The sequence below is a fragment of the Gracilinanus agilis genome, chromosome 1 (genome assembly GCF_016433145.1).
Source record: "Gracilinanus agilis isolate LMUSP501 chromosome 1, AgileGrace, whole genome shotgun sequence".
Lineage (NCBI taxonomy): Eukaryota > Metazoa > Chordata > Mammalia > Didelphimorphia > Didelphidae > Gracilinanus > Gracilinanus agilis.
The window spans coordinates 622,153,144-622,172,882 of record NC_058130.1 but is presented as its reverse complement, the minus strand read 5'-3'; the positions used below and the strand labels follow the sequence as shown (position 1 = coordinate 622,172,882).

Below are 19,739 nucleotides of genomic sequence, written 5' to 3'. Positions count from 1 at the left end.
TCTCTGGAAGGCAGAGAGAGAAACACTATGAATCTTATAATTTCAGAAAATGTGGAAAATTGTTATTGCATGTAATTGGGAAAATTAAATATCTTTAAATTAAAAAAAACCTTATGGTTGTTCTATGCCCACAAGGCTCTAAAACTGTGCATACCCTTTGATTTTTTAATACCACTACTAGGTCTGTATCCTATGAAGATTAAACAAAGGGTGTACCTATATGTACACCTAAATATTTATTGCAGCTCTTTTGATAGTAGCAAAAAATTGGAAACAGAGTGGAGGTTCATCAGTGGGAGAATGGCTGAACAAATTATTGTAATGGAATACTATTGTGCTATAAGAAATGACTAACAGGATGATTTTGGAAAAACCTGGAAAGACATAGGAATTGATGCAAAGTGAAAGGAGGAGAACCAGAAGAACATTGTACATATTAATAGTAATTTTTTAATGAACAACTGTGAATTAACTAGCTATGCTCAGCCATGCAGTGATTCAAGACAATTTCAGAGTCTCATAATGAAAAATGCCATCTGTTTTCAGAGAAAGAACTGAAAGATTATCAATGCAGACCAAAACATGCTAAATTCTCATTCATTCTCTCTCTCTCTCTCTCTCTCTCTCTCTCTCTCTCTCTCTCTCTCTCTCGACTTCTCCTCCTCTTCCTCCTCCTCTTCCTTCTTCATCTCTTCCACAAGATGATTAATATGGAAAACCTTTTTTACATGATTGCACATGTAAACCTATATTAGATTGCTTATTGTGTCAAGGAGGGAGGAAGGGTAGGAGAGAGAAAAGGAGGTTGAGAATTTGGAAGTAAAAAAAATTTTTTTAAATGAATGTTAAAAATTGTTTTGTATGTGTAATTGGGAAGAAAAACAAATATTTTAAATACTTATGGTTGTTGTAGGTTTTATATTTTGGGGAGTAGGGAGTCTCATTTAGATATAATACATGATAATCTTTACTAAAATTCTAAGTAACAACAGCAATCAATTCAAGTAGCTTTTTCTGAGGCATCTAGATAATACAGTTGTGAGAGTATTGGAGTCAGGAAGCCCTGAGTTTGAATTCTATCTCAGACACTGGGGAGAGTCACTTAACTTATCGGTCTCAGTTTTCCCATCTATGAAATGGGAATAATAAGTAAATTCTAGCTCTTATGGTTATTTCTTATGACAAGTGCTTTTTATACATCCTACAAATTTTAATTGTGTCTCATATGTGTTAGATACCATCTAGGTATCATGATAAATATGAAACTGTCTCTGATCTCAGGGAGTTTATAATAAGTGTGGTGGTACCAATATCTCCATTTTACAGATAAGGAAACTAGTAAGTTGTAGGAACAGGACTTCAAATACAGAATTTCTTCTGCTAAATCAGGTTGCCTCTAATATAGATTAATATTTATAAACCGTGAAAAAGGTAAAAGGACTTACTCTGATCTTTTGTTTTTTAAACAGCCATGGGGGACTAGTAAGACAAACAAGGTTTAATAATTTATGGCAGCCTAAGATCTACCTAGATCTAAATTTTCACTTACGTCATATAGGTGAAAAATGTGCTGAGTGGTTCCAGGGAATTGTTTCTGAAATGCTCAAAATCTCTGCATAATTTTTTCCTCATTTTATTGTCAATGGTAGAAACTGTGAGTGGGACGGTTTCTTCATTCAAAAAGTTGCCATAATCTGTAGTTTGAAGGTGAATTTTCAGATCTGAAACAAAACCCAAGATTGAATTTGTATTAATCCCTGGAGTTTAGAAGCAAAATTGATCCTTTACATTTTGATTTTACTTAAACTATGCATATGTATCTAATTGATTATTATAAGCAGTCAAATGAATAAACACCAGGCCTGGAGTCAGGAAGACCTGGGTTCACTCAGACACTACAAAGCCATGTTACTTTGGGCAAGTCATTTAACTCTGCCTAGCCCTTGCTGCTTTTCATTCTTAGAATTGATATGGACAGAAGGCAAAAGTTTTTTAAAAAATCATTTATTTATTTATAAATTATTTATTATTTTTTTAAAAAGCATTTATTCAGTAATTACTCTATGCCAGACACTGTTTTGGGCTGGAAATGCAGAGAAATGTAAAAACAGTCCATGCCTTCAAGAAGCTCACATTCAAATGAGAAAATAACTATGTATGTAAAAGATATACACAGAGTAGATGAAAAGTAACCTCAGAAAGGAAGCCCATTTCTCAGTGTTATTCATCTATCAAAGATCTCCATTTTCTCTTGTTCTATGACTATGCAATGGGATTATATTCTTATAATGTAGTTTGACATGTGAACCAAAAGTAAAGATTTGATTATTTATCCAAACATTAAGTGTCCAGATATTTTAACAATGGAGTTTTTCTCAGTTCTAGCTGGATATTTGGTGTTGTTTTAAATATAGTTATTGTATGGAGAGATTCCTGAAGAGGTAAGATTTAAGTGGGGTATCTAGGTGGCATAATGATGGAGCCCTAGGTCTGGAGTTAGAAGACTTAAAGAAAACTGCTTTTATTCAATTAGTAGTTGGAAAACAATTAACTGATACAGTAAAAAGTTAAAAAGTAAAACAAAAAAACAAAAAAATAGGTAGCAAGTTCCCCTAGGAGATTAAGGGGAACCACCACTGTAAAAGTAAGAAATAAACACTATATATACCAAGATGCCGCAACTTGAGTTCAGACAAATCATCCCAATTTCTGAACCATCACATTGCCTTGGGAGTGGACCCAACTCTCCATTCACTAAACCCAGGTCCAGGGACAGAGATGGACACTGGGTTATGTTGTGCTGAAAAGGAACTGCTAATGGCTGTTATTCACTGGAGAACCTGACAAAAAGGGATTTAAAATATTTTTAGCATCTGACTTTAAGTCAAATGCATTTTCTTAAAAACAAAACAAAACAAAACAAAACAAAAAACCCCAAGCCCAGAGACCTTATGTAGAGATAACAAATACGGGTGCTAGGAAGATACTTCATAGCTGTGTGACCCTGGGCAAGTCACTTAACCCAGTTTGCCTCAGTTTCCTCAACTGTAAAATGAGCTGGAGAAGGAAATGGTAAACTGCTCTAGTGTTTCTGCCAAGAAAACTCCAAATGACCATGCCCAAAGGGCTTTAAAAGACTGTTTGCCCTTTGATCCAGCCTTTGATAAACCCATACCATTGCTGGGTTTATACCTCAAAGAAATCATAAGGGAAAAGACATGTACAAAAATATTTATAGCTGCACTCTTTGTAGTGGCAAAAAACTGGAAAACGAGGGTATGCCCTTCGATTGGGAACAAATTGCGGTATATGTTGGTGATGGAATACTATTGTGCTCAAAGGAGTAATGAACTGGAGGAATTCCACATGAACTGGAATGACCTCTAGGAACTGATGCAGAGTAAAAGGAGCAGAACCAGGAGAACCTTATACACAGAGACTGATATACTGTGGCATGATCCAATATAATGGACTTCTGTACTAGCAGCAATGCAATGACCCAGGACAATTCTGAGGGACTTATGAGAAAGAACACTATCCACATTCAAAGGAAGAACTATGGTAGAAGAAACACAGAAGAAAAACAACTGCTTGAACACATGGGTTGATGAGGATATGATTTGGGATGTAGACTCGAAACGACCACCCCAGTGCAATTATCAACAATATGGAAATAGGTCTTGATTGATGACACATGTGAAAACCAGTGGAAATGTGTGTCGGCTGCTGGGGTGGGGGTGGGGTAGAGGGGAGAGTAAGAACATGAATCATGGAATCATGGAAATTTTTCTAAAAATAAAAATTTTTTTAAATTAAAAAAAAATAATAAGAAAACTCCAAATGGGGTCATGAAGACTTAATAGACCTTCTATTTCACTGCCAAAGCCTTTGAAGAGCTCAAAGCTACCTCCACAACATGATGAAAATAATAAGTAGTATTTAGTTAGTACTCTAAAAATTTACACAACTTCTTACATAGGTTATCTCATTTGATCCTCCCAACAATTCTATGAAGTAGGCTCTATTTATCTTTACCATTTTACAGAGATGATGAAACTGAAGCTGAGAGAGATGATTTGTCCAATCACATTAGGTGTCTAAGGCAGAATTTGAACTTGAAGCAAGTATTTTCCTTATAATAAGTCCCAAACTACCAAACCATCTAAGAAGGACATATAAAATAAAGTCTGAGACTTAAACTGGAAAATTCATTTCTTCTGAGGGCAGCTAGATGGCATAGTGGATTAAAAGCTAGGCTTAAGAGAGGAGAGGTACTGGGTTCAAATCTGACCTCAGATACTTCCAAGTTGTGTGACCCTGGGTAAGTCACTTAACCCCCATTGCCTACCCTTACCACTCTTCTGCCTAGGAACCAATACACAGTATATTGACTCTATGATGAAGGTCAGGATTTTTTAAAAAAAAGAAAAGAAAATTGTTCTTTGTCACCAAACATGGCATCTAGGACTTAAGTGAACTATCATCTGCAGTTTCACAAAGTCTATAATATATTTTTATGCATTAACATTGTCTGACCTTCGGATATGTGAGGATATCCATTAAATTAAGTAAATTAAAAAGATAGCTTGGCATGCCGAGTTTGGCTGTTAACAATGGTAGTTTGGATTTATATTTTGATAGTCTGTGTTTGTGTTCTCAGCACAAAGGACCATTGCCACTCGATGTTGCAAATGATGGTAAACTGTGTCACATTATTTTTCTTCTCTGACATACAGTTGCTGGTGCTGTTTGAGGTTGCATAATTTCAGCATCATCCTGCTACCAGGGGAATCTGGGAGCTCAGTATCTCCAAGCCTGGCAGACAATTATAGTCCTATAATACTGTAAGTGGTAAAGAATGGCTGGCATAGTAGAAGGTGTCAAGTTCAGTTTCCTACTTTCAAGGACAATTTGCTGCCCAAAATGTTTGTTCTCCGATATTAGTATGCAGTCAAGACAATGTTCATTCTCCTTCCCGTAGCATGGAATATCATATATGGCTCACAGGGAAGCAATAATGGGCACCTTTGGTCTCTTCTCTTCCCTTTTGTTCATCAAGAGAGACTTTAATACCTGCCAGGAATAAAAGCAGGAGGTTGGGGCCAGAGGCTGCTGCTCTGCTTTCTTCAGAGAGAGGGCTACTGGGTTAGAATTCTATCTGCTCTCTTAAATACTGTTAAACTACTGGAAGAAGTTTTCATATTCCAGTTAAAACTCCTGATTACTATTTCTTAATGGGGAAAGGACACCTAAGTTTTAGGTCTAAGACTTCACTCCCTTTTCATTAATACCAGTTTCACTATGAACACACTTAGCAAATAGCAATGAAGCTCATTTATCCAAATTGAGAGCAAATCAGCATCAGAAAAAAGTTCACATAGAAAAATAGGTATCCAATAATGCAGTAGTGAAAGAGCTTTCCTACTGGATTCTAGGGAACAAGTCAAGCGAGAGTCCCAGAGCTCACACAGGGTGAAAATTTCCCTTTGTCTCTAGAATAGCCCGCTGAGGATAGCGGGGCATGATGGAGATTTCCAGTTCCTCTCATGTTGACTTCTCAGACTGTTTTTCTCCCATCGTGCCTAAAGTAAGAAAATGGCACCATGAATCTTCTCTTTTGGAGTTGGATGCCAGAAAGCTCCAAGAGCCTGAAGAGATCAGATCTCTCTCTTTTCTTCCATTCTTGTGAATTCCATCTGTCCTCTCATACAGGCACAAGGCACTGATTACCACCAGTGTGGAGAGTTTCATACCAAAGGGCTTTGGGGATTAGGTTACCCTATTATTAAGAAAAAATTTTTGAGCCCCTACAACTATAATTTACTACAATACACTTACTGTATACTCAATGTTAAGAAAGATACAAGGATAATAATAGCTATGATTTATATGTGCATTAAGGTTTGCAAAGTACTTTATGTATATAATCTCATTTTTTTTCTTAGAACAAAACCCTGGGAAAGAGGAAATTTACATTTTACAAATGAGGAAATTAAAGTAGACTGAGGTTAATTAACTTACCCAAAGACAACTAGTAAGTCCTCAAATCAAGATTTGAATTCAACACAAATACAATGAATGGGGAAAATGGATAAATAGATGTTGATGTTTGAATGTAATGGGTTATATCATACTATTGGAAATGACAACTATTGGAAATATAAAGAAAATAAGGAAAATATATAAAGAAGAAAAGAGAACAAGAATAATATATACCATGATTACATTAAAAAAATAAAATAAAATCCAGGGGCAGCTGGGTGGCTCAGTGGATTGAGAGCCAGGCCTAGAGAAGGGAGGTCCTAGGTTCAAATTGGACCTCAGACCCTTCCTAGCTGTGTGACCCTGGACAAGTCACTTAATCCCCATTGCTTAGCCCTTACCATTCTTCGGCCTTAGAACCAATACACAGTGTTGATTCTAAGACAGGAAGTAAGGTTATAAAAAAAATAAATAATGAAATAATGAAATAAAATTAAATGAAATGAAATGAAATAAAAGCCACAAAATTAAGAGAAAAAAGTATCCAAGTAAAGCAAATCCAAAGGGGACTGAAAAGCAGAGGATGTTTATATTAGCATATATATGTAATTATATATTTTCTTTTTTTTTATAATTTATAAATTTCAAATAAATTATAAGCAATATGGAGTTGTGTTTTTGCACATAATCTTTTTTTATATATGTTAAATGATCTTTGGTGGTGGTGGTGGTTACTAAGTATATAATAAAAAAAAAAAGTAAGAAAAAAGGAGATGGGAATGCTTAAGATCATAATTTCAAAAAGCCAGTGTCATCATGGGGTTCAGATCCACTTTCTTTTCCAGAGTCATGAAAGTCCAGTACAAGACAAAAGTCAGGATGATTGGTGATAATCTGGATCTTTGATGTCTGACTAAGCTCTAAGTACTCCACAGTGGCTGCTTCAATGGCCTTCATGGTCATTGGAATAAATTGTTCCAGTGTTCTCATTCCACTAAGGGAAGTCTTCACATGCTCCAGGTAGATACCCCCTAACTCTTAGATGGTTTTGTGACCTATTGGTTACCCTTAGCATATCTTAACCCCTCTGCCACAATGGTTCACCATGGTATGCTTGCTATGGTTGCTACAGCTTCCTAGAACCAGAGGTAAGAGTTGGGTACCAGGTACCCAAAAGTAGATGGATGAACCACCCTGAAAAGACTTCAGCAGCCAGAGAGGGCTCACAGGAATTTATGGAATCAAATGATAATCAAGTCCACGGAAAAGTGAGTGTTTGGCAGGGTCAAAGAGTGTATAGTAATGTGAAATAAGAGAAGGTAGTTTGTAGCCTGATTGTTGAGGACTAGGGACCCACTGAAGGCTTTGGGGAGGGGGCAGGAGTGAAATGATCAGTCCTAAGCATTAGGACAATTAAGTTGACTATTAGGCAAAGGTTGGATTAGATAAAGGAGAAAGGAGACAAGGATCCCATTCAAAAAGGTATTACAAGGACAGCTGGGTGGTTCAGTGGATAATCAGGTCTAGAGATAGGAGGTCCTCGATTCGAATCTGACCCCAGACACTTCCTAGCTATGTGACTGTGGGCCCAGTCACTTAACCCCAAATGCCTAGCCCTTACCACTCTTCTGCCTTAGAACCAATACTCAGTATCAATTCTAAGAGAGAAGATGAGGGTTTGGCTTTTTTTTTTTTAGAATTGAAAAGCTTTATTTAATTAATTAATTTTGACTATTTTCCCATGGTTACATGATTCGTGGTCTTTCCCTTCCCTTCTCCTCCCTCCCCCCATTGCCAACAAGTAATTCCACTGGGTTTCATATATGTCACTGATCAAGACCTATTTCCATATTATTAATATTTGCATTAGGGTGATTGCTTAGAGCAGTGGTTCCCAAACATTTTTGGCCTACAGCCCCCTTTCCAGAAAAAATATTACTTAGCCCCCTGGAAATTAATTTTTTTTAAATTTTAATAGCAATTAATAGGAAAGATAAATGAACCTGTGACCATCACTGCCTCCCTGGATCGCTGAAGCACCCACCAGGGGGCAGTAGCGCCCACTTTGGGAATTACTGGCTTAGAGTCTACATCCCCAAACATGTCCCTATTGAGGGTTGTTTTTTTTTTAAAGAAGCTATTACAAGAGTCTAGAACAAAGCTGACAAATTGGTGGCCATTGAGACCAAAAGCAGATTAAAATGTAATTGGAAAATATTTAGCACAATAAACAGAAATACAGAACATTGATCGTGTTAATATGTGGTCTTCTAAGTCAACATGCTGCCAGCAGGGATCCTTTGATATGGTTTAGTGACCCCCATTTTTGTTTGAGTCTGTTATCACTGGTCTAGAAGAAAAGTGAAAAGGGCCTAAACTAAGATAGGAAAGGTATCGAATCCTCAGTTGTACAAGTTTTTACAGTGATCTGAAGATCAAAGAATCAATTGATCAAGAAACATTTATTAAATGTGCCGGGCACTGTGCTAAGCCCTGGGCAAACAAAAAGAGATAAAAAATAGTCCCTGTTCCCAAGGAATTTACCGTCTAAATGAGGGAGACAACTTGTAAACAAATATATGCAAAGCAAGTCATAAGGAAATAATTAAAAGAGGGACAGCATTGGAATTAAGAAGAGTTTAGAGAAGGTGGGATTTTAGTTGGGACTTAAAGGAAGCCAGGAAGATCAGTAGTTAGAGTATAGCGAGTACTTTTCAGACAGCCAGAAAAAATGTCCCTAAGAATAGTAGAATGATATAGTGGAAAGGAATCTTTAAGTTTATCTAGTCCAACTCCTTCATTTGATGAAGAAACTCATGCTCAGAATGATTTAACGACCTGTCCCAGGTCACGCTGGTTCCTCTGACTCTGAATTTAATATCACTGACCAATTCTGCATAGCCACACTGCCCTGAACACAACTAGTGACTTTTTTACTACAAACTTATTCCATTCAGGGGGTCTAGAATACCATCCCAAGAATATTTTGCCAATCCAGTTCAAAATCTGTCTCAAAGCCATTAATCAATTAAGTAACCCAACAAATACTTATTAAGGATCTCATCACTACCACCATCATCAACAATTAGAACAAACATTAAGCACCTATTATGTGGGACATGGAAATTTTTTTTTAAACCCTTACCTTCCATCTTGGGGTCAATACTGGCAGAAGAGTGGTAAGGGCTAGGCAATGGGGGTTAAGTGACTTGCCCAGGGTCACACAGCTGGGAAGTACATGGAGATTTTAAGGAGCATTCTACTGAATCACTTGATTCCCCCAGACTGAGGTGGTATCTTCAGCATCAATTAATCAAAAAGCAATTATTAATCACCCAGATGCCAGATGGGGGATATAGACAGAAGTTAAAGCATTTATTTAGTGCTTTCTAGCTGTCACACAGTTCTAAGTGGTAGAGAAACAAACATAAGGGAAGACCTGAATTTAGTCCTTAAGAAATCTATATCATAATAGTAGAAACAACACAAAAGGGGAGCTCTAAGCTCTGTGGTGACCAAGATTCCAGCAACATAAAGACAAAAAGTGAAACAGTTACTGTCCTCAAGGATTTTACACTCTATATTTAAATAAACTGAAATAAAGAAGTTTGTAGATGGAAGTCATTAGTACCTTGTGAAATCAGAAAAGGCATTGCATGAAAAGTGGCCCTTGGTTGGAGTCTTAAACCAGGAATTCCTAGAAGAGAGGAGGAGGAAGCACATTCTAAAAGGTACCATGTACCTTTTGTACCATGACAGTTGATATGGCTGAACCCATAGTGTATGAAGAGGAATAATGTTAGGAAGGACACAGATTGTGAAGATCTTTTAAATTCCAATTTATATCTGATCTTGGAGATAATAGAGAAAGTCACTGGAGTTTGTTGAGAAGAGGTAGTTACATGATCGTGTGTGGAATGAGAATTTCATGCATTATTCTCAAGGTAATAGTTATTAATATCTCCAAGAAGTTAGTAAGGCTGGTTCCCCACTCCCATCCTTCTCCCAGTAGGACAAAGGCATAGCCTATAAGTGTTTTGGGTTTCATCTTTTGAAGTTTGTCTGGGAACTTGCCTTAGGGAGGTGTCTCAGACAGATCTTGTCTTAGACCCTGAAGTTCTACATGATCAAATCTCAAGTACCCTTTTGTCTTAGAAGTCTCTCCCATTGTATCAGAGGCTTCTTCCAGATGATCAAACCCCATGGCTGCTAGAATGATCCTCTTGTATCCATTGTAAAACATCAGCCTCTCTCAGGTAATCCAGCCTTGAACTCCTCTTCTTGTATAATATTCCTGTCCCTCATTTCTGGATTAAAACCTCTGTCTCCAACTATTATAAAAAATGTTGGGAGCAGCTGGGTAGCTCAGTGGATTGAGAACCAGTCCTAGAGACGGGAGGTCCTAGGTTCAAATCTGGCCTCAGACACTTCCCAGCTGTGTGACCCTGGACAAGTCACTTGACCCCCATCACCTAGCCCTTACCACTCTTCTTTTGGCTCCAAGACAGAAGGTAAGGGTTTAAGAAAAAAATGTTATAATTCCTTCAGGGAGGCTTGATTACATCAGGATTCTCCTAGAAATAAGGGATTTTTTTCTGTAAATTTTTGGGCATTGGTTTTAGGTCAATGACTTGAGGCAGTGTTCCACATCTCTCTCAATAAAGCATTGCATTTTGATTGATGGTCCTCCTTAGTCTTATTTTGAAAAGGTGGCTAAAGAGGGTGTACCTTGATATTTCAACGTCCCCTTAAACTTCCACTTCACAAAACAGTATGATCAAAGGCTTTAGGAAAAGCACTTAAGTAGCTGTAGGAAAAATGTATCAGAGTGGGGAAAACAAATAAGGTATTGATGAGAGGTGATAAGGGCACAAAAGTTTTGCTATTTGAATCAAAACTATATGGACTTATAAGTGTCCGGCTGATGTCATACCACATTTCTAGGGCTCCTATTTTCTTTAATGAAAACATATGATTTGGGGGCAGCTGGGTAGCTCAGTGGATTGAGAGCCAGGCCTAGAGACAGGAGGTCCTAGGTTCAAATCTGGCCTCAGACACTTCCCAGCTGTGTGACCCTGGGCAAGTCACTTAACCCCCATTGCCTACCCTTACCACTCTTCTGCCTTGGAACCAATACACAGTATTAATTCTAAGACAGAAGGTATGGGTTTTAAAAAAAAAGAAAGAAAAAAAAGAAAACATGATTTATCTCTTGTTTACTTGGGTATGTTTTGGGGTTTCCATTTTAGAAGTTTGTTTTTTTCACTTACAAAAATGAATGATATGAAAATATGGTTGGCTAACTAAAAGTTACCAGAACAAACCCATTCCACCCCATCCAAAAGAAAGGCATATTTAGAATCCACCCCAATTCAGTTGACACAATAATGAAATGGGTAGAGGATGTGTTGTTTTTAACATAAATTCAATAGGGGGAGAGATCCTTGATTGACCACAGAAGCACTTCCTATCCTGAGATTTTAGAAAAAGAGCAAGAAAAATGAAAGAACCAGCACAAAAACTAGCTGGAAGAAGGATGTGAAATACTTTCTTAACTACTTAAAAATCTTCTTGAAGGAAGGCAGAGGGTATAGAAAGAGATTTGATTTTAGCCAAGGGATTGTGGGCCCACTCTCACTCTGTACACAATATCTAACCCTGCCTTTCTAAAAAGTAGGTCAGGTACTATAAAAACTCCCAAGGATTTAATATGAGATGGACAAGATTCAGAGGCATTTCTCACAACTGGAGTTGAGTGGAAGGCTTAAATCAAAGAATAAAAATACCACAACAGTTGTTTAACACCATACTTTATGGTCCTTTTGTTGCCTTGTAGAATTGGTCAGAAGGAAGAGAAATGCATATACAAGATTTAAGGATGAAGTTATTGAAAATGTTTATTATTATACTTAAATACTTTCTATGTGCCAGGCACTCCTGCCTCCAAGAAATTGCTAGCAATAAAAGCAACAACACTTTTGTAGTGCCATAAGCTTTGTCACTGGGGGGGTTGGGTTACCCAGTTCTTGCCTCCAAGGAACTTATCATCAGAGATAACACTTGTACAGCACTACCTATGTGCTAGGCACTGTGCTTTTATAATTATTTCATTTGTTCCTCACAAGTACCCTGGGAGATGGGTGCTATTATATTTTATAGATGAAGAAACTAAGTCAGACAGAAGTGAAGTGACTTATAGAAGATCACACAGACATTAATGATGATGACGACATAATTAAGTTGGAACAAGTTAATGGAAGTGAGTAAATGAGTAAATAGAGGACAATCTGGGAGGGAGAAGATAACAACCAGAGGTAAAAGGAAAGGTCTCGAGAAGGTGAGTCTTAAAGATATTTGATCTTGGAGATGATAAAGAGCCAAGGTAGCGCACTGAAAGACGAGGAGGCAAGACATGTTCAGATTTACGCTTTAGAAAAATTACCTGGAGGCAGTGAGATGGCTCAGTGGATTAAGAGCCAGGCCTATAGATGGGAGATTTGGGGTTCAAATCTGGCCTCAGACACTTCTTAGCTGTGTCACCTGGACAAGTCACTTAACCCCATTGCCTTGACCTTACCACCCTTCTGCCCTGGAACTAAAGCATAATATTGACTCTGAGATGGAAGGTAAGGGTTTTAAAAGAAAAAAAATGGAAAAAAAAAAAAAAAGGAATAAAAATGGCAGTTGAATGGAGGATGAGCTTTGAGTGGGGAGAGACTTGAGAAAGGATTTGTTAGAAAGCTATTTTAATAGTCTAAGAGAGAGGGGATGAAGAACTAATGGAGGAAAATAAAAGCAGCAAAGGCAAATGAGAAGGAACTGTTGGACAGATAGGAGGAGAACCAGGAGAAATAGTTTCATCTAGAGAGGAGGGAGTATTCAGAAAGAGTTGGTGATCCCAGAGAGTCCCATGCTACAGAGATATCAAAGAGGATCAGGGTAAGAAAAAGGGCTAGAAGATTTTTAGCAGGAGAAATTAACTATTACTTTCAATGATTAAATAATTTTAAAGACTTTGGTATAATTGAAAGAATAATGGCTCTAATTCGAGGGAGCAAATTACTGCATGTGTAACTTTTGGGGAAAATCACAAACTCTCAGAAGCCTCAGTTTCCTCATCTACAAAAGGAAGGGGTGCAGAAGGACTGGCCTAGAGACAATATGGTATAAATAGAATTGATTCTGTAATCAAAAAGTTCTAGGTTCAAATCCCAACTGTGACATCAGACAAATCAAGAACCCGCTTTAGGTCTTAATTTCCTTATCTACAAAATGAAAGGGTTAGACCAAAAGAGACTTGACTCTGGAGTCAATAGGTCTTGGTTTTGAATTCCAGTGATGTCGCTTAATAGATATGACCTCAGATGAGCTGCTTAACTGAATTTCTGAACCTCAGTTTCCTCATCTGTAAAGTGGAAGGGAAGGGATTGGACCAGATGGTCTCCAAGGTCCCTTCTAGCTCTTAGATATGAGATCCTATGAAATCCAACTCCCCTTTCACTTTTAGATCATGGGTGAGAAAGAATACTGTAAGGTTAATCAGCCTGTATAGAGCCGAAGCTTCTATTAGCTCCAATAACAAGAATGTCCTTAATGGCAAAAGCAGCATGAATCACTTCCCCTATTTTAGAAATAGGAAAACTAAGCTACAGTTTTAGTGATGGTTACAAAGTGAGTCAGTAGTAAGCCTTGGAATATATCAGACAAGGTCTCAAAAATGTTTGTGAATAATAGTTCCTAAAATATATATTTGGTAGTGTGACCTTATATTTTATCCTCGTCAACTTATTTTTTTTTTATATTTATATCTGTCCTGGAAGTTACTGCTGAAATAATACTTAAATAGCTTAGAATTTTAAGGGAAATTATTCTTTTTGGATTCAAGGTTCTTTTCTGACATGGTAATATAACATTAAAAAAATGCTTGGTTTTACATTCTGGACTAAAATGATGTTTGAGAGTTGTTCTCTAGTACATGATTTGTCTGTCTTTTCATGCAAAAATATAAGTCTTAATGCAGTTTTCAATTATTAAAAGCTTAAAATTGCACTAAGACAATTAGGACATTCTATAAAGAAAAATTTCCAGTCCTCAGTTTCTTTTCCCATCTCTGCCCTTGAAGATATAATAATTCCCTTCTTACATCTCTCTTACAGACCAGAACAAATAACTACTGGCTGGTCTCCACCCAAGTGCACCCAGATGTGACAGTAGCATTACTTTACACAAATTATCTCCCAACATGCTGTGAAAGAGGTCAAACAGGGCAAGCTATTATTATTATTCTCAAGGTAAAGATGGGATTGAAGTCTACACAGAGCCTAGAGCAGTATTCTGGTGTCCTAAATTACTACTTATGAGCTTGGTAGCATTGGGGAATGGCCATAGAGTAGAAGACCATAGGTGGCTTGGGTTCTGCCACAGGCTATGTGGCTTGGGGTAAGGTCTCTAAGGCTATAGTTTCCTCCAATGTAAAATGATGGGATTGGACTAGGTAACACCAGAGGTCCCTTCAAGCTCCAGATTCTGCAGATCTGTAATTTCCTTTTTGGCATTCCTTTAAAAATTCCTCATTTGTAAAATGAGTTCTTTTTCATCCTAAACACCTTGAAAAGGTTATCATTGATGGGAAGCAGAGATAAGTTTAGTGACCATGTGAATAAGTATCCGAGAAAAAAAATGGGAATTATCTATTGATGATTGGAAAGAAAAAATGAAGGTGGAGAAGAGATCTTTGAGGAAAAAATCCTAGGGCCTGGTGTTACTGTGGAAGTCAAGCAATGCTTTAAACTAGGATTTCTGAACCTGGTGACTATACATTTGTTTGTTTTTTAAATTAAGATAATTTCCTTTGTCATCCTATATATTCTTTTTTAAACATTTAAAAATATTCCAAGAAAAATTCCTTGGCTTCCTCGGATTATCAATGGGGTCTGGCCTCAAAAATGGTTAAGAAACCCTTCTCTTAATGATCCACTCTGATCGACAAAGATTCATGACAATTCCAAAGGATCCTAAAATGAAAAATGCCATCTATGTTAAGAGAGAGAACTTATGAGTTCCAAGTGCAGACTGAAACATACTTTTTAAACTTTTTTTAAATTGTGTATGCTTTTTTTTTTGCAACATGGCTAATATGATGTCATGTTACTTGCCTTATCAAGTGGTAGGAGGGAGAGAACTTGGAATTCAAAGGTTTTCTTTGAATATTTTAAAAGGTTTTATATGTAATGTGGGAAATATTTTACAAAATAAATAAAAATAAATTTAAGAAAAAGCCCTTCTCTTAGGCATACTCATTCCCAAATCACAACCTATTTAGGCCTCCTCATCCTGTGACACTCTTCCCTACATATTTCCCTAAGTTTCTCCCAGAATGTCCTTCCACCCAATATGCCAACCCAGAGGCTTTCCTCGATTTCTCCTGAGAAGGTACCAAAGGAGCACTCTGGCTGTCCACCCATTACCCTTTACACCTATCAGAAGAGCAGGCCACAACTTCTTTTTCTATTAAATATTTCTATAATACATAAAGGGAATGAGTAACCACATGCCCATCCCTGTTATGGCAGTTGGTGGCTCCTAGAGCGTACAGTGGATGTACCTTGGAGTCAAGAAGATTTGAGTTCAAGTCCAACCTCGGACTAGCTGTATATGACATGGACACGTTATTTAAACTCTCAATTTGCCTCAGTTTCCTCATCTGTAAATGGCGGAAATAGTAGTGCCTACCTCCCAGGGTCGTTGTGAGGATCCAATGAAATAATAATTATAAAGCACTTAGCATAGTGCCTGGCTCTCGGTGTAATAAATGGCGAAGATGCCTATCTCCCACCCCTTCTTCGAAACTGGGAAAACCAGGTTTAAATAAATGCCCTAAAGGATATATAAAGATTAACCAAACGGTAAGCAAAGGCGGGGAGATAAAACCTCAGGAAAGACAATCCCAGACACTTATCTCTTTACCCTTCTTTTGTTTTCTAGAAACCCACAAAGGCTGCCTATCTGGCTTCTTGGCATTTGGTGCAAACCTTGCTTGCATTGACTTTTTCCTATCTGGTATTTTCTTTTTTTGGATTGTTTGTTTTTTCCCCAAAAAACGAAGCTACAAAGTAAAATGGAATTCATTTAGTTTCTCCCTTCAGCGAAGGAGGCAAGCCCCAATTTTGCCCCGCGGCGTTGAGGGAGGTCACCTGGATAAACGCAATTAACAATCTTCAGATTTATTGCAGCCCAGGCAATTTATTTATGGAGAATGGACTCGGGGCATTATCATTTCGGAGGCATCAGTTTCTGGCTGTTCCCATTTCAAATGAAAGCACCTGAAGGCTTTGTGTGGCTGCTGCTGCTGCTGCTGCTCTGCTGCTGCAGCGGTCCTGCAGCTTCAGGATTTAACCAGCCTGATCCAAGGCTCGGCAGTTATAGATCTCACATAAGCAGTCTCCAAAGTCACCTTCAAAGAGCTTTCTCCCAACTTCCATTCCCCTCCCGCGGGAATACGTCAGGTTTTTTTCCTCTTTCTTAAAAGAGCCCGAAATTATGGGAAGGTGGGGGCAGCCAGGGAGGGAAGAAAGGAAAAGAAGAGAATAAAGATTTACATAGAGATGAAAACAAATAAGGACTTATTTACAAATGCAGGATTTGTTTTACAAATAAGAGCTCTCGGGATCGTCTAGACCACCCAGAGAAGAACGTGCTATTATTATGCCCATTTTACAGTTAAGGAAACTGAAGGAAACCAGAAATCAAATGGCTTACTTGCCGGTGGTCCACCACACAACTAGTAAGTGTCCGAGGCTGGATTGAAACTTTGGTCTTCTTGATTCCAGTCGTAGCATGCTCTATCTCTTAATATGCTACCTTTTTGTAACTTTAAATTGACACTGAAACTAATAAGAGGAAGTCTGGGACAGTATAAGAAGCTTTGGGTCAGAAGACCTGGGTTTGAGCCACATGATCATGGCCCAGTCATTGGACCCTTTCTGAAGCTGAATTACTCATCTTTAAATTGAAGAGAAAACTCACATTTATTGTGCTTTAAATTTGGGTTAAGTCACTTTTCTCAAGGCAAACAGGTGATAATAGCTAGTTTGCTGTCAGTCCCATTTTGTAGAAGAGAAAACTGAGGTTAGATAATTTGCCCAAGGTCTTAACTAGTTTAAAAAACAAACAAACAAAAAACCAGAATTAGAACCTAGTCCTCCTGACTCCAGGGAGAGGAGCCTCAGTTACTCATCACTCAGACTTGTATTATTTATCTCAGACTGGGTGTAAAAGCCGAATCATGAGATACTGTACATAAAATACTTTGTAAACATTAAGGCAGGAGCTAACTAAATGTAAGCTGTAATTATTGATTTGACATTTACCCTTCAGATCAATGAGTGTACCAATCCAGCACATTAATGTACTATTTACAAAATTTTAACAGTGTCTCAGGGGAACTTCAAAATGTGAATTCATCACCAGGGAGGGTGAAGAGGCAGATTCTTTTTTTTTTTTTTCCTTGTGCTTTTGAAGAGATAGACTATGTAGAAAGAACCAGAACTGAACTTAAATGAGTATAAAGTTCTGCAGGCTCCCATGCCACCAGAAGCAGAGCTTCTCTCTTAAAAGTTTACAGAGTTCTATCAGCCAAAAGTTTAAAAATGGCAGCACTCACCTTCCAGGGTTTCACACTGTACCAGGTTATGATAGTCTTGCTGAGTCAAGAGGCCGGCTTTGAACCCTCGGACGAGACCCTCCAGATAGCCATGGTCAGTATTGAAATAAAACTCGGCGAGGGGTAGCATGGAGGAGATGATTGAATTGATTGAGGCCAAAGCAGACCTCTAACCCTTTTTGCCGTCCCAGAAATGTTCTGCTCCAGTTGGAAAGGTGATAGTCAAGTCTAAGAGGAACTAATGATCTGTCAGCTGATGGTGAGGGTTTCACTGACTAGTTTCCCCCGGCTGGAATTGCCCACAGCTCAATCCTGCTTACACAATAATAGCTAATCAGTCAGACAACAAAACTAGCCTCCTTTCAAGGCAGCAGATTCCTACTTTGGGAGAATAAGTAATTTCTTACTTCATTACCAACCCCCACTACATAATTAGATTTGACTGCCCCTTCCTTGGCTTTTATTTATTGAGCCCCTCCTATATCCTGAGCCTGGGTACTTTCTACTCTAACTTTTAGAGAAATACTCTCCTGCCTCCCTCCCCAGCTAATTCCTATCCAACTCAGCAATTATTAAGCACCTTTGGAAGTAGCAAACTTTTCTTTTCTTGCCCCACCTTACTGAGATGTAAGGAGTTCACTGTGAAAGAACCCAACTCTTCAGATGAAGATCGAAGTCTACCCTGCATTTAATTGTCTGGGAGAATTTCCAGGAAAAACTGAGAGATCAAATTATTTTCCCCAAGTCATGCTTCTAGTTTGTAGGTGGCAGAAGATAGAGTTAAGTCCTTCTCACGCCTGGCTCCAAATGCCCTCTAGCCACTCTTCATTCTGCTCCTATGGACCACTAGGCTTGCTCCAAAGCCCTTTCCCTTTCTACTTCTGTGATCTGCCAGTAGCAAACACCTAAGGCACTGATAAAGAAAAACAAAGTTTTGTAGTTGTTTGTTTTTGTTTTTGTTTTTGGGGAAAAAAAAGGAAAAAGTTTTAAAATATTCTCCCTCCACAAGGAGCTTACATTCTATTAGAGGGAATACCACCGGCAAATAGATAAGCATTTGGCCCTACCTAATGATTTCTTTGGTATGGACCCCCTCCAGTAAAGTATTGGAGACACCAAAGAGTTGTCCAGGGCACTAAGATTTGGGTCTAGCCCTTGGTCACAGATCTAATGGCAGAGGCATAATTTGAACTTGAATCTTCTTCCAACTTGTAAGATCTTTGAGTCCAGGTTTAACATCTCCTATTCCATGTTTTTTCTCCTATAAGGAATATTCATACATGCTAATGTGAGAGGGAGAGAGCTCCTATAACCAGAACCCCAGTGCTCCAGAATAGCTTCTTAATGGAGATAACTGATGACCTCAGCCTTGAAGGCAGGCAGGGATTTTAGGAGGCTGAGATGAGGAAGGCAGGGAACAACAAATGATAAAATTGGAGAGATGCAAGGGAAGGAATGTTGAGTTTGGTGAAGAGCAAATCTGCCAGTTTGCCTGGAGCTTGTTGTTATTGTTTAATCGTTTCCATCTCTTTAACTGTCAGACTCCTCATGATCCTTTTTGGAGTTTTCTTGACAAAGATTCTTAGTGCTTTGCCATTTCCTTCTCCAGCTTATTTTACAGATAAGGACCAGAGACACGACAAAGTTAAGTGACTTGGGCAGGGTCACACAGCTATCTGAGGTCATATCTAAACTCAGGTCTTCCTGACTCCAAGCCTGGTACTCTATCTACTGTGCCACCTGGGTGCCTGGATCATAGATTAGGTTAAGTAGTAATAATGTGACTTGTCTGGAAAAATAAGATGGAGCAGGACAGTTAAGAGCATTAAATACTCAGCTAAGGAGTTTGGAAGAGACAGGAAAGTAGATTTGAGTAAAGTTTTGTTTTTTCTTTTTAAAATAGATATGAAAGACTCAACTATGTTAATAGAAGGGACAAGGCGAGAGAGTTAGTGGCAAATTTCACCGTTTTCAAAGAGTGGTTCTTTAGTGCTTCTTTGCCTAGTAGAAGTGATTTGAATATCTATGAATGCCTTATAAATGCTACGTGACTGCCAAATGTGTCAAAAAGATCAATGAAAGCACAGAGTTGGCA

At 38.1% G+C, this 19,739-nt stretch overlaps 1 protein-coding gene across 1 annotated transcript in view; it reads right to left on the bottom strand.

Moving 5' to 3' along the window:
• Window positions 1–17,868, bottom strand: part of ATP6V0D2 (ATPase H+ transporting V0 subunit d2) — a 41,365-nt gene extending 23,497 nt beyond the window's left edge. The window contains exons 1-2 of the mRNA XM_044658179.1: window positions 17,645–17,868; window positions 1,550–1,721 (exon numbers count right to left, since the gene is read on the bottom strand). Coding sequence (XP_044514114.1) covers window positions 1,550–1,721; window positions 17,645–17,774 — 302 coding nt within the window. The 5' untranslated portion in view covers window positions 17,775–17,868. The remainder of the gene's footprint in view (window positions 1–1,549; window positions 1,722–17,644) is intronic.
• Window positions 17,869–19,739: the final 1,871 nt, after the last annotated feature.